Genomic DNA, 16,078 nt, shown 5'->3' with positions numbered 1-16,078 from the left:
TAAAATTGGCTTTCTAAGTTAAATCAGAAATCTAAGTTTAAATTTAACATGGTAGAATTTTAATGAACAAAATTTGCAAAATTTATTTTAGACATACATATAAACAAAGGTGTGTAAATTTTTAAAAATTAATTTCCTACATTGAATTGCCTGAGTGGAAAATGACAACAAAACATAAGAAGAAGGAATTACTAATTTTTAAAAAAATATATTTTATTGATTTTTTACAGAGAGGAAGGGAGAGGGATAGAGACTCAGAAACATCGATGAGAGAGAAACATTGATCAGTTGCCTCCTGCACACCCCCTACTGGAGATGTGCCTGCAACCAAGGTACATGCCCTTGGCCAGAATCGAACCTGGGACCCTTCAGTCCGCAGGCCAACACTCTATCCACTGAGCCAAACCGGTTAGGGTGGAATTACTAATTATTGATGAGGGTATGTGAAATGTGTACTTTATTGCCAAACCAGTAATTTTCAGCCTTTAGTTGGAAACATCCAAGTTTGTGAAGAAATCTGTGAAACTTTCCTGAAGCATTTAAGAGAAGAAATGAATAAAAGGAGAGACTATCATGTACTGGGAACATAAAAAAAAATATTACAAATGAGTAGTTCTTCATAAAATAATGTACATTTTTAGTGCAATCCCAATCAGCAGTCTTAGTGAGCTATTTTAATGCAGCATGTGCAACTGGGTTTTAAATTTACCTGCAGAGGTAAAATGCCAGATAAGGCAAGGAAAAATATGGAAGGAATATTTTAAACTAGTTTTTTTATTTTTTAATAAAGGAATTTGCTACCACTTTTTACCAGGAAATTACACATTCTAAAGATCTGAATGGAAATTAAACAGACACTTGTTGCCATTTCACTTTTAACTTCCTTAAGGAACATTTTCTACCCTTTAACACTTCAGCAGTTTAACTTGGCTGTTGTCCCTCCTCCAATTCAGGGAGAGGCCTTCTGTCTTCCCCATCACAAGGAGGAGGCGGAGCATTCTCTCAGAAGCATTCTTGGTGGAGGGACTGCATTTCAGGAGGCTGCAGCTGACAAAAAGCTTCAAGGTAATGACTGTCTTAAATCTAGTTCTTTTTCAGGGGACTTCTCAGGGCCCAAGAGTAAAGATGAGAAAAATAGGAATGGTGGTCTTAAAGTGGTGAGAACAGTGTGTGGTTTTGAAAGAATTTCTGGCATTTTGAAGGAATTAATCCTTTAGCATTTCTGTATCTCCCAATGCATTAAAAATCTACAGTGGGAGAAGAAGTGATCAGATTACAGCCTCTATATTAAGATTTCAGTGCAGTATAGCCATTCATGCTAATTTATTGACTTGGCATTCCATGTTTATGTTGCTGGAATTTTGTTACTACTTGAATTTTTAAGCATTTTTACTTTACACAGAAAATGATGGATAAAATATGTGACAGCATGGGAGAGAATACTCTTATGAATTGATAGAAAGGCTATATGTCACCTGTATATGAACATGGAAAGGGTAACAGATATGTAGTTGACTGAAGACACTTGTACATACATATGCATATATATGTGTGATTAGAAAAAAACCTGGGAGAAAATAAACTCCCATGTTAGTCAGCATTTCTCAGTGGTCAGGTTAGCCCATTGCAGCATCTTTAGAGTATATTTCCCCATGATTATTTTTATAACCATGAAAGAAAAGTGAAGCTGAAACAACATATCCATTTTGTTTAAAACACATAAGCATTCATAGACATATGCAGCTGTGCAAACATCCTCCTTTTGTCTTTTTGCCAATAGTGGGCATTTTCCTGGACCTGATCAAGTGTGTAGCCTAATTGCTGTGTTGGCTACAGCCCTGAATGTGTCCTCGCAACTCATTCTTTCAAATCACAGGTATGGCTTTGGTCAGCAAGAACCATTTTTCTATATATTTTAAGAGTGAGATAGAGAAAGAACTTTATTTCTACAAGCAGTTTTTAAAACATTGTATGGAATGATATAACCATACAGTAGAATATTATATATCTGGAGAATAGAAATTTGTAGTGATTTGAAATGTCTGATAAGTAGTATAAAGTGAAAAAATGAAATTATAACATAGCATTTATTATATGATCTCACTTAAAAATAAATATGTATGTTAGTAAAACATAGGTATGTTACTACAGTATATGCAACCAAATCTGGGAGCACATATCTGCCACACTATTAATAGGATCATTTGTGTAGCTGGAAAAACAGAGCTAGCTTTATTACTATTTAAAATAGTATTAATATATACTTATTTATTTACTTGGTTTACATTATTAGGTAAAACACTGAGATAAAATATTGTAAATGTGGGAAAAATATAAAGTAATTCATAAAAATCATGTGGGAAATATTTACATAGGATGATGTTCAAAATATGTTCTTAATTGAGATCTGATGTTGGTTTGAAAATATTTATTTCTATATGCAAATAATTCTGATATTATAGAAAATATTCACAGTGATTATTTGTAGAGTTGTACTTTATTTTGTATATATCTCTCTGCACTTTTCAATTTTTAATAAGCTTCTGGATATTTTTTATAGTCACAAACATTGTAATTGAAGACATTATGACCCTGTTATAATCTGACAAAGCAAAAGCCTTGAACTTAGAATAGAAAATTCTAGAAGCCTGGGGAGGCATCTGACTGGCTAAATGTAGTTCATTTTCTTCTCATAAAAAGGATCTGATCATGATTGAAGCCCTGCGTATGCCTCCCATGGAGTCTGCAGTTCTGATTCTGGTCACAAGATGGGGCTTCCCAGGTTTACTACATTTTCTTCAGGCAACCATTTTTATGAAAGTGGGAAACAAAGCAATGAATCATATTTTTGTATTAGTGGACTATGAGACAGCATGTAGAGTATTATTAAAATTCCAATGAAAAAAATTATTTTGCAAAGAAGGAAAAATCCACATATTGATTGATGTTCAGATTCAAGCAAAATCTATAGTCTTGTTCATAATAGACACAAGGCAATTTGTTACTTCCCTTCTCTCTTATCCCCAGCTCACAGTTTTCTAGTCATAAAGATCATCTCACATTAACCAAATAAACTGTGTCACAAAGAGAATTTAAAACTAAAAAGGAGGAAAATAAATATGGCATCTATATCACAGATGAGATTTTATCTCATTCCTGTGTTTCAGAATGGCATGCCTTCTAAAGTTTGGGCAGGAAAGTTTCAATATGTTTTTTCCATTTGTTTGGTTTGAATTTCTATCTCCTTTTGTATAGCCTTTCTTCTTTTCAAGTGAGAATCAAGACAACTGGGCCACAAGACCAGATCCTCTATGACACATGTGACACTGGCTAAGGCTCTTCCCATTTCACAAAATATTTCACATTAAAAACTTGTTGAGAACTTGAGTTAGAATTTATTTTGCTTCCTTCTCTGCAGCATAATATTTTAACACTCACATGAAGATGTTTTTATTGACTTTTTTCAGAGAGAGAGAGAGAGAAATATCGAGAGAGAGAGAAATGTCTTACAGTATCAAACCTGCAACCTAGGTATGTACCCTGACTGGGAATCAGACCCACAATCTTTTAGTATACAGTTCAATACTCCAACCAACTGAGCCACCCAGCCAGGGCTGCAGCCATAGAATTTTTAATTAGAAGCTATATTTCATACTAAAACCATGTTAGATTGAAAATTTGAAGTATAATTTATTTTGTTCCCTTATAATTTATTTTGTTCTATAGCCATAATATTGTGTAATTGAAAATCATCACTTCTATCCCAGTAGGTGTGACTCAGTGATTATATGTTGACCTATGAACCAGGAGGTCACCGTTCTATTCCAGGTCAGAGCACTTGCTTGGGTTGTGGGTTCGATCTCCAGTAGGGGCCATACAGAAGGCAGCCTATCAATGATTCTCTCTTCATTGGCATTTCTATCTCTCTATCCTTCTCTGAAGTCAATAAAAATATTATTTTTAAAAATAAAAATGAAAGTTATCAATTCTAGTTTGTGAGAAGAATCTCATGTTGAACCACTATGAAGAAATTGTGCAAGAGGATATTCAGATTTCTACCTGAGTTTTACCCACCTTACTCTCAATAAATCTTTGCTAACTATCCTACCCAATTAGTAAACATAGCAACCATTCTGAATCTCTGCCTTCTAAGCTCATGCTTTTAACAAGGTCATGTGTTATTGTCTGGGCCAAGGAGATGCATACTTTGCTTGCTTTGGGTAAATAGGAAAGTATTTATACCTTGAAAATTATAAAACCATGTCTTTATCCAGAACAATGATTCTAAAGTTCTTGGACAAGTTGCAATAGAATCACTTGAGAACTGAGAAATACAAAATGTTGGATCCTATTTAGAATCTTCTGGATAAAACTATCAGGATAAGGCCTAGAAATACAGTTTTATGAAGACCTCTAGATGATTCTGATGCATGCAAATTTGGAGTCCTGCTGCCTTAGAAATAACAGTAGAGACATAAATGTCCCAAAGGAGTTAATAACATAGAGTCCCTGACTTACCACTACAACCTTTCCCACCTCTGCCAGCAAGTACACTGATTCAGTCCTTAATAATCAAGTGCAAAATTGTAAGGACAAGTTCTTGAATTTGAGGTATTATAAACCACTTCTTCAATTTTACCCTCACTTTACATTATGCTGCATTTTCCCCTCCATATTATGCCCCACTGAGGATTATTCTTTCTTTTATCTCTGTTTGTAATCGCTCACCTTCCACTTTGGCAAAATAACCTTGTTTGCTGATAATTTTCTTCTTTTCCTTTTCCCTATTGCAGTATCTCTCATATTGTCCCATTTAAGCAACGGGCTCAAGCATCTTTGGGAAATTCTGCTGGAAGAGAACAGACCAAAAAAGCTATAAACATTTGGTAATTCTAAGACAAAGGAGATTTTGGTGAGAGTGTTGTTTTGGGTAGGAACTGCCTTAATATTGACAAGAATAGTCATTCACCTCAGTCTCTGATAATTAACAAATCTAAGTCGTAATGGATGCTGAGTACGTCTTATGCAATTGGAAAGACCAGTTATGGCCAGCAAAAGTTTTGTCCAGATGTGAGACTTCATCAAACAGTAAGAGAAAAAAGACATTTTCCCTAGAAGTTCAAATACTCTCAGTAAATGAAAAAATTAAAGTGGAAAGCAAGGAAACAAAGATCCTAACTAAATCTCAAATTGAAGCCATTGCCTCCTCACTAGCAGCACAGTCAGAGGGCAGTTATCCACCTAGAGAGGAAACAGCTTATGCAAGGTCACTAAAAATGGCACTGGGTATTCTGAATAAGAGAACAAATTTGAATCAATCAAGCAGTTCAGATGAAGAAGAGACCACTACACTGTCTCAAAATGTACCACAAAAGCTTTCTAATTCACCCCCTCGTAAAAAGTATCGGAAGCCTAAAGGAAACTTATCGAAGTGTCTTGAAGAAAGTGAAATTCCAACATTTCTGTTAGTATCTTCAGAGAGTGATGATTCCTTGTATGATGATAAATCACAAGTGCATGCAACCATTGATACTATCCCAAGTGAGATGGAAACAAAATCATCACAAAACTCCAGCTGGTGCCAAATTTTCCCTCCACTTTCAGAAGAGGATGAAAAGGAGAGCAAGAAAAAGATTGACATCCCAACAATTACGCCTTTGGATTCTACAATCAAAGAGGAAGGTGCTTATGTTAAAGAAGAGAAGTTCACTCCAACTTCACCACCAGATATCTTCATTTTGCCAAAAAGTTTGAAAGAGGAGCCAGAAGACCTCTGCCCAAAGACACTGGTCATTTCCTCTGAATGCTCTGCCTTCTTAGAGAATATTGAGGATCCTGGAGAGGGTCCCTCGAATTCATGCTTAGATACAAGCCAGAATCAGCCTGTAGAATCAGAGACAGGTGCTCTGGCATCCCCCAGTTATTGTTCATGGGAATGTCAGGTTTCATTTAGTGCCTCTAACCGTGTCATGGATTGTTCACTCCGTGGGAATAATGAAAGAAGTGGCCAGAATCCGGATTTTGAGGAACATGGAGAAGAACTCCAAGCTTCTGATAAGTCGGTGCCTCTAAATCCTGTTGATACTTCTGCATTAGATGACGATGAGGAAGACGAAGTACTTCCACCAGTTGTTTTTCACTATGAGCCACGTTCATTTGAAGCAGGAATGATAGTCTGGTTTAAATATAAAAAATATCCATTTTGGCCAGCCATAGTAAAAAGCATCAGGAGAAAAGAGAAAAAAGCAAGTGTGATTTTTGTTGAGGCAAACATGAATCGTGAAAAGAGAGGCATTAGAGTGCTTTTGAGAAGATTAAAAAAATTTGATTGTAAAGAGAAACAAGCACTAGTGGATAAAGCCAGGGAGGATTACAGTGAAAGTATTGACTGGTGTATCTCACTGATTTGTGACTACAGAGTTAGACTAGGTTGTGGTTCTTTTACAGGCTCTTTCCTTGAGTATTATGCTGCTGACATTAGTTATCCAATCAGGAAAGTAATCAGACAAGATACCTTCAGGAACTTATTTCCAAAGCTGCATAATGAAGATTCTATGGAACCGATGGCCATGACTTCCCAGACCAAAAGAATGTCCTTCAAAAAAATTCTCCCTGACCGAATGAAGTCGGCTCGGGACCGAGCCAACAGGAATCTAGTGGACTTCATTGTGAATGCAAAAGGAGCAGAAAACCATCTTCTGTCCATTTTAAATGGCACAAAAGCATCCAAGTGGCTGAAATCATTTTTGAAAGCAAAGAGGTTCACTCCCTGTATTGAAACATACTTCGAAGATGAAGATCAGTTGGATGAGGTAGTGCAATATTTACAAGAAATCTACAAAAAAATAGACGAAAGAATGCTAGCTCGGATAAGAGATGATAAAATTAAATTTATCCTAGAAGTTCTTCTGCCAGAAGCAATCATCTGTTCAATTTCTGCTGTTGATGGATTGGATTACAAGGAAGCTGAAGCAAAGTATCTAAAAGGACCATCTCTAGGATACAGGGAAAGAGAGTTATTTGATTCAAAAATCCTATTTGAAAAGAGACGGAAGCCATCAACAAAACAAGCTCACTAAATCACCTGCATGTCCAAATCATAACAGGGAGCTTTCATAGATATTAGTTTAAAAAATCCCCCTAACATATTTTCCAGAAACAGGAGGCTTTAGGTAATATGTTCAGGTTTTGTTGTATGTGGTTTTTTGGCATCTCTATGATCTGTCAATATTACTACATCAACATTTTCTTTCTTACACTTCTTTAAAGTCAATTTTATTATATTTCAGCAGTTCTACTATCTCACACATTTTTAGAATTCATAATTCCTAAATAATTTTTAAGAGAAAGTACTATTTTGTTTTTTGACATCTTTGTGTCTATGCTGTATAGTTAAATACAGGGTACACAATCATTTGCATATGAAATTTGCACTAGTATTAGATAGTAAGCGAGATGATTAGAAAAAAAAGTCTAAGGAACATTGATTATATTATATATTTTTGCTTAGTTTTTATAAAATATTGGGTTTCTCCTAAGATAGTTGAATTATTTTTTCTGCCATGCCTATTTATTTTTGGAAAAAAATATCTGAGACATAGAACCAAAGATAGAGATGCTTTGCTATATATTATTACTAACTGTAATTGCTTTTGCAAGAAAATCTGGAATTCAAAAATAAAGTAAATGGATTACCTGCATGCAGTCTATATGTGTGAGAATAACATCTCAGCATGCAGAAAATAAGTTTGGCAGCCTGGAACAGGATTGTTCATTCTACACTTCCCTGAAATTCCATTTGTGGAGTGTCTATTATTCAGTAAGTCAGTGGTTTCTTAAACAGACAGGCTTTTGGCTGTCATCATAACTAACAGTATCTGTATCTAAATATGGCCATCTGACCACATGTGGATGACAGCTAGAGTCATTGTATTCATAGCCTGGCTACTCTAGAGCATGAGTCCAGGCTGATTACTTAAGAACCCATCTAGTTTGTTATAAACCGTAGAAAATGCAAACATTTTGTTCTGACTATAGTATCTCTAAATATATAGTCATTTGTTTCAAACCAAACACTCTGTATATTAGTAAAATAGTTCCAGTTGATTTCAACAATATAAATACCAACTGGTAAGTCATTCCAGGCTAAAACAAAGAGTAGATGGACCAGAATCTGTGAGTTTGGAAATGAGTCATAGAAAAGGCCTCCATTTGGCCAAATGTGACAATTATCCAAATATATTTAAAAGTACACAGCTGACAGTTGAAGTCTGAAACCAATGAAAAGCTTATTCTAACTTGAAATAAGACTTTAGTGAAAATAAATGTTATAAGGGCTACTTTATTTTAGAAACTTGACATAAAAATAAACACTAAAGGCTTAACATGAACTTGTCTGCATTTTTATTCTTAGAGTGAGACAACTGTTACTCTTAGGCTTTTGTTATATGTTTTCATGGCCACATATTTATGTAAAATTTTCAAAAGTTTGACGTTTCATTTGTAATAAAACCATTAAATCTTTCATTTTGAATGTTCACTTAATCATACTTCAGATCATGTAGTTACATAACTGGTGTTTCTCTGTTTGGAATTTTGCTTGTTGTAGTTGTCTTCATTTTAATGCTTGTTATACATTATCTTATCATTCTAAATAAATATTCACTTTCATGTTTGATTTTGTATTATTTTAAAATAAAGCCTTCCAAATTGCATAAGCTTTAGATTCCATAGAACCTTCTCTTGGTCTGCCTGATAAAGACCGAGACTGTTTTAACATAACTGTATCAATCCACATAACTTCCTTATGATCTTGAGGAGTATTTGACAACAGACCATCACCACACTATATGTGGGACTCATCTCATACACTGGGAAAACACACTATATGTACTCTATAGTATTCCCTTTGATTCCAATATATTGCCCACCTTTTGTTTTCTCAGTGGAGCCATTTCTATCTTTTGTTTCTGATATTATCTTTACTACCTCATTTGTGTATTCACTCATTCATACATTTGATAGGAGAGCAAGCAATGGTTTAAAGCTCTGCTCTGCTCTAAGTATTTAAGGTGACCCAAATGATAAGGCCAGATTTAAAGTGATCCAGGTGACAATCTAATTTATAAAAGCACTAGGATGCACTACTTTATCATAATAGTGAGTAATATTTATTAATCTCATTGCCTGTATTTGAAAACCAGAGTGCCAGGCTTCCCCACATTTGTGAGTTATTGGGTTTGGGGTAAAAGGTAAGTTGCCTGATTCCTCATGGTATGTCATTTATATTGTGGCATATATTGAAGTGAGGGAGATGTATCTCAGATATGCATCTATTTTCCTCTTTGCATGAGTTGGTGTTTGGGGTGTGGGAGTGGATGAGTTTGGCTTCCCACTCAGTATGGATTCTGAGATCCCTTTCAGCCTGAGTGGTTGAGGCCAGCTCTAAGAATGCTTTAATCTGAATCTTTAACCTACATTTGTATGTCTGATGAGCATGCCAACCTAATTCATTGGATTAAAGAGACCCCATCTCTTCCAATCATAAGGCAAATTGTCTAATATCAGGCCCATATTATAATTGAAAGTTTGGCAGAGAAGCATGGAAACTATTCACAACATTCACAGGTCTCTATATCAATATATGTGTCCTAATAAGGAAAGAGTACAATTCTGAGACCTATAATAGTGATGGGTGTGAAAATCTTGGATATATACAGTCCCAACTCCTCAGCCAGCCAAAAACAACCCCTAACCCTTGCTATTAGAAAACAGCTTTCTTCTTCATGGAGACAAGGCAATAACCTCATCTAAGGCAGCTACCTCAAAGGACATTATTGTCTTAACGTCCAGCACATATTTTTCATTGATCCCAATTCATGACAAGGGTAAGGTATCACGACACCAAAAGCAAAATGCAGTCTGTTTAGGTGGAATATCCTAACCTAGTTAAAATATACCAGCATGTTTTGGAATGGATTTTGAGGATGTCAAATTAGCAACGGATTATAAGCAGATATAGGGGAAAATTTACATGGGAGCACACATTTGTGACTGCTAGGTGGCATCTTTAAGTCTGGACAACAGCCTATAGTCAATAAAATGGAGATACTGGAACTTCTTTGCCAGAGTATTGAGGAATTGGTGAGAAGGTCAAATGAAATGAGGGTAGTAGAAATGAATCAAGAGGACCAATCTCTATTTTCCCCTGGAGGGCAGAGAAAGCACTACTATAATAGTGAGGGGGGAACATACATTTTTAGTAGCTCAGTGTTGGTACTCCTCTACAAATCATGATTAGAAGCAAACTATGTTACAATAGGAATTCTAGGATTCCAGAATGACAGGGTCCAGGTGGCGGAATAAAAGCTCAGGGACAAGTTGAGTGTCATTACCATAATGAGAAGTAAGGTCAGAGTGGAGTCAGGCTACTGTGACTGACAGAAATATGTGGCAATGCCTTACAAATGGAATTCCGAGGCTAAATGTATGGACAATTGGCTAGAGTATTAGCTATGTTCATAGTTTTGCTATTTACAATAGTTAAGATGGAGAAACAGTCCAAGGGCCCTTCAGTAGATGAGTGGATAAAAAAGCTGTGGTACATATACACAATGGAATACTATTCAGCTGTAAAAATGAAGGCTCTCTTACCTTTTGAGATAACATGGAAGGACCTGGAAAGTATTATGTTAAGCAAATTAAGCCAGTCAGAGAAAAATATCACATTATCTCACTTATATGTGGAATCTGATGAGCAAAATAAACTGACAAAATAGAGCCAGAGCCATGGATGCATGGAGCAGACTGACAGATATCAGCGGGAAGGGCAGTGGGGACAGGTGGGAGGAGATTAAGCAAAAAAACATATGCATATATGCAGAGCCCATGAACACAGACAATAATTCGGTGAAGGCCTGTGGCAGCAGCAGAGCTGGGTAAAGGGGTGCAAAATGGGAGGTATATGGGGGACATTTGTAATACTGTCAACAATAAAAAAAATAAATTTTAAAAAATTGGGGAGAAAAAGAAAAACAGCCTTGGCAAGTTAAAGTCTAAAGTCAGCAGTTTGGTGGAAAATCTTGGCCCCCAACTTAATTTTTTTTTTCAGATATGTGGTGCAAGTAGCCTTGCCACTCAGACCATATGACTCAGCACATTCTGATAGTGTCTTAAGGTATCTATGGTGAATAAGGATCCACTAACTAGTCATTCTAAGCCAGCCGTGGGCAAACTACGGGCAGCGGGCCGGATCCGGCCCGTTTGAAATGAATAAAACTATTGAAAAAAAAGACTGTACCCTTTTATATAATGATGTTTACTTTGAATTTATATCAGTTCACACAAACACTCCATCCATGCTTTTGTTCCGGCCCTCCAGTCCAGTTTAAGAACCCATTGTGGCCCTCGAGTCAAAAAGTTTGCCCACCCCTGTTCTAAGCCATAATATGGCATTGCAACACAGAATCTAAAGTTCTGAACAAAAGCCATACTTCCTGGGCCAGTAACCTACTTGTCATGTAAAAAAACAGCTCCTTGATACTATTTAGAATTAGTAGATATGGAGGGCCTAACCAAGGTACAGTAATTGACTATATGATAGGCATTGCCCATTATACACTGTACATTTTGACATTCACCGAGTGATAAGGTCTGGCAGCATTAGGAGCAGTCCAGTCTGTGATGGTAATACAACACTCAAGATCTAGCCTAAGAAGTCACAAATAATGATTGCACAAACTTCCATGCCATTGAACTTTGTTGCAATGATACCCTCATGGAGAAGGGGGTGATCTATGACCGACTATTTAAAGAGAAATTTATCAAGTCTGGTGCACAGATGTGTCAGCATTAAATGGATGATAGCTTTAAGTGTACTGCCACCCCACTTCAGCTTCAGTTGGAGTAGCCCTAAAGAATAATATTGAACATATAATTCCCAGTTGGCAGAGCTGTGATAATTACACCTGGTGTTTCAGTTTGATGGAGGGAGCTGTGACCTGAGATGGTCTCCTGGACTGTGGAGAACAATTTGGTTGGTATGCCATGGTATTGGAAAGAGAGTATTATAAATGAAAGATAAGAAAGTTTGGATAAGAGGCATGTGGATGTAACTATGGGAATGGAAACAAAGAATATATATCTCTATGCCTCATTGTAATGGCTATTCAAAGGATTGTAGAGAAGACATTTAAAAACCCAAGTGGATCTGATGGCTCATGCTGTGAATATCAAAGAGCTTCTCTTCTTAGTCATCTTAGTTCTGGCACAATAGATCCATGAATTGTCATGGGGCAGGCATGTATAAAGCCTAAGCTTGAGCTCAACAGCATTGGCTTTCTCTCACAAAGGTGATCAGGCTGCCGCCGCTAGATGTGTATCTCTCCAAGAGCAACAGCTGATGCTGGGCCCTTCATTCTGCACCTTCCTTCAAGGATATCATCCAGCTACCTCATTCCACATTGAATGCACTGAACCCATTCTATCTTAGCGGTGGCAGTTATTCATCCTCACAAGAATAGATACAAATTTTGGACCCATAGGATCAAGCACGCTTGCTTATAGTGGTGTGCATTTCATAACACAACCTTGTTTCACTTTTCCTCCTACATTGTTCCACCATTCATTTTCCTCACTAGAACCACTTGCCAAAAGAACTACTCACATGGAAACTCCTGTATCACATTCTTTTTTTGTAGACACTTCGGCTATTATCACCAGCAATAATTATGTGTATGTTTTATAAGACATAAGTTGGTATCACTATATCAAAAATGTATTAAAGATTTAAGAATTATTCATAAATGTTAAAAGTTAGTAAATTTTCCAGTTCTTGGTAAGATACATTTTCTGCTATTCCTCCTGACAAAATCAATAACCTGTTTTCACCTAGGAAACTAGACAAAGCACATTAGATGTAAAACAACAAGAAGAGAGGAAGTAAATAGCAAAGCAGAAATTAACAAAATTGAAAACAGAAAACAATAGAGTAAATCAATGAAACCTGCAGCTGCTTCTTTGAAAAGACCAATAAATTTATTAATACTTTAGCCACAGTAACCAAGAAAAATAGAAAAGGAAGACACAAATGACCAATATCCTAATATATAAAAAGCCAGGGGCCATAACGACCAAAATGACTGAAAGGACAACTGAACAGCAGGCTAGGCAGTTGAGGGAGCGGGACGAACAGTCACCATGAGGGGGACTCCCACCTAGATTGGGGGCATGGCTGGCCTTCAAACCACCAGCAGCCCCTAGCCCAGGCCGGCCAGCACCCCAGAAGGGACCCCCACCACAACTGGGGGCATGGCTAGCCTTCAAACCGTGAGCAGCCCCTAGCCCAGGCCAGCCAGTGCCCCAGAGGGGACCCCTGCCACAATCAGGGTCATGACTGTCTTTCAAACCACTGGGTTCCCCTAGTCCAGGGAGGCCTCTAGCCAAGGACGCCTGTGTCTGTTCTGGACCTAGGGCTGTGCTCTCCCTGCGAGCAACTCAGAAGCCACCTGTGTCTAACTGCCAGTCTCTGGGAGGTGGGAGTGTGTCCACCATCCACCAAAAGATAGGACCATCGAACCATTCACGGTCTCAGTGCAGGCACAGGTCCATGGCTGACGGGGTGGAGGCCAGACCAAAACAAAACAGCAGATACACCCTTCACACCTCGGCGAGTGCAGCTGCAGTCCACGTGGGCCTGGGCAGTGTGGAAAGCGCTACCTTCTGCTGGGTCCTGTGCTGGCACTGCCACCTCGCTCACCCTCAAGCCCCCCTGAGTCCTGACAGTGAAGTGTGCAGGGCATCCTGAAGGAGTTGTGCCGTTCTGGGTGCTTTTGCCCAAAGAAACCCTTTGGGATTAATTCAGAGCCACATCTCACTTCCCATGAGACTGGGAGAACCATTTAAAAGGAATTCGACAAAAGCTTTCCACATCTCTTTTTATTATTTTGAATCCGTAAAACGACCTTAAAAAAAGCATTCAGGCCACCTAAGAGAGAATGCACTTTATGGCCAGAGCATGCAGGATTCTTTTGCCCAACAGGTTAAAGGAAGCAGAGAGCTGGCACAGTGGAAATGGCCCTGGTGCCCTATGAGGAGACCACAGGAATGGGGTTGCAGAAATTCCACAAGCCTCTTGCCACCTTCTCCTTTGCAAACCATACCATCCAGATCCACCAGGACTGGAGGCAACTTGGAGTCGCAGCCGTGTTTTGGGACTTGGTAAGCAAATCCTGGGGGGGCTCTGAAAGCATCTGCAATTGATTATAAGATTGGTATCTATATAAAAAGAAATAAAAATACAGCTTTGTTGAGATACAATTTATATACTGTACATGTCACTTAAAGTGTATAATGAACTGGTTATTTAAAGTAAATTCAGAGTGGTACAACCATCACCATGTTCAATTTTTAAATATTTTCATGACCCCATCCACTCCAAAATAAACTTCTATTCACTAGAATCACTTTCCTGATCATCCTCCCTAAAATAGATTGCATTTTAAGGGTGGGTAAAGGAATGTTGAGAGAAGTTAAAATATTGCATAAAGGATATTGTAAAATGACAAAGCCCAAAGTGAAGATCATGTGTTTTCTTTTTTAAAAAAAATATTTTTTTATTGATTTCAGAGAGAAAGGGAGAGGGAGAGATAGAAACATCAATGGAGAAACTAAGATGGCGGCATAGGTAAACACCGGGAAATTGTCGCCTCACACAACAATTGAAAATTACCGCAAAGGACTGAGCAAACATCATCCAGAACAACAGAAAGGCTGGCTGAGTGTAAATTCTACAACTAGAAGGAAAGAAAAGCACGCTGAGAGCCAGAGGCGCTGCAGAGATGAAGTGCAGAGGTACGGCGGCTCACGCATGCGGAAAGGGGGTGGCACCTGAGGACGCGGCTGTCTTTTTGAATCACAAGCTCCCGACTGCTCTGAACTCCGGTTCCGGGAAGTCTCTGGGGACCCAGGACTCATACGGGCAGAAGCTGGTCTGTCCGGCAGCGGGCGAACTTGAAGGCGGCTTTCCCTCAGAGGTGCTTGCAGCAATTAGCGGGTCACTGAGACCCGTGACTCGGGGCGGAGAATCAGCCATAGCTCCTTGATCCGCCCTTGGATTCCCTGAGACCCCGCCCCACCCAGGCTGCGGCAGAGGCTTTTGCATGTGAATGTACCTAACTGCAGCCGAGCCAGGCAGACCCGGAACTTCCAAGAGAAGGCCCAAGGCCCCGCAGCGGCTTGCATTGCTTCACAGCTGAGCCTCTTCCTGGCTCCTGCTGTGTGGCCTCAGGCAGAGGCTGAATTAGCACCTCCTTAGATCCAGCAGCCACTGTACCCAGTGGTCAGAGGGGGACCATCCAGACTGCAACTCCTCAGATGCATAAGGGACACACTCAGGGAGCAGACTCAGTGAGCACCAAAGCCCCACTGAAGCAAGTCTTGCCCCAGAAGGGTGTCTTCAGCACAGAAGTTCTCCCACTTTAGACACAGCTGATTCTCACAGCCAATTGGCCTGGAGGTCAATTCCTCCCAGTGATTCTACAACAACCAAGGCACCAAGAGTGCACCAAGAGTGTCCACCCCAGGTAACTGGGGAGGCTGAGCTACTGGGCCCTACAGGACACCTGGCACTCAGGGCCACTCTATCAACACAGGGAAGCTGCCAAAATGCGGAGACAAAGAAACAGGTCACAAATGGCAGAAATGGAGGAAAGCAAACGATTGGATATAGAGTTCAAGGCCACGTTTATAAGGTTTTTCAAGAATTTTATGGAAACCGCCGATAAATTTAATGAATCCCTCAATAAGTATAGTGAGACCATGGAGGACATGAAAAAGGACCAACTAGAAATTAAGCATACACTGACTGAAATAAAGAATAATTTACAGAGATACAGCAGCAGACAAGAGGATCCCAAGAATCAAGTCAAAGATTTGAAATACAAAGAAACAAAAAATACCCAACCGAAAAAGAAAAAAGAAAAGAGATTCCAAAAATATGAAGATAGTGTAAGGAACCTCTGGGACAACTTCAAGCGTACCAACATCAGAATTATAGGGGTACCAGAAGGAGAGAGAGGGC

General features: G+C 38.6%; 1 protein-coding gene across 2 annotated transcripts; it reads left to right on the top strand.

Annotated features, from left to right (window-relative positions):
- Positions 1 to 1,778: 1,778 nt before the first annotated feature.
- Positions 1,779 to 14,167, top strand: PWWP3B (PWWP domain containing 3B). 2 transcript variants are annotated; one of them, XM_036305241.1, is made up of 2 exons: positions 1,779 to 1,876; positions 4,794 to 8,506. In XM_036305241.1, exon 2 carries the CDS (start codon positions 5,004 to 5,006, stop codon positions 7,077 to 7,079), a length of 2,076 nt encoding a protein of 691 aa, XP_036161134.1. In that variant the 5' UTR covers positions 1,779 to 1,876; positions 4,794 to 5,003; the 3' UTR covers positions 7,080 to 8,506. The 2 variants fall into 2 exon arrangements, 1 of the variants encoding a protein (XP_036161134.1); XR_004966964.1 differs by lacking the exon at positions 4,794 to 8,506 and adding an exon at positions 14,039 to 14,167 and having other exon boundaries at positions 1,853 to 1,876.
- Positions 14,168 to 16,078: the final 1,911 nt, after the last annotated feature.

The sequence above is a fragment of the Myotis myotis genome, unplaced genomic scaffold (assembly GCF_014108235.1).
Source record: "Myotis myotis isolate mMyoMyo1 unplaced genomic scaffold, mMyoMyo1.p scaffold_m19_p_4, whole genome shotgun sequence".
NCBI classification, from domain to species: Eukaryota; Metazoa; Chordata; class Mammalia; order Chiroptera; family Vespertilionidae; genus Myotis; species Myotis myotis.
The sequence above is the reverse complement of the archived record's forward strand: the minus strand, read 5'-3'. Positions and strand labels throughout refer to the sequence as shown.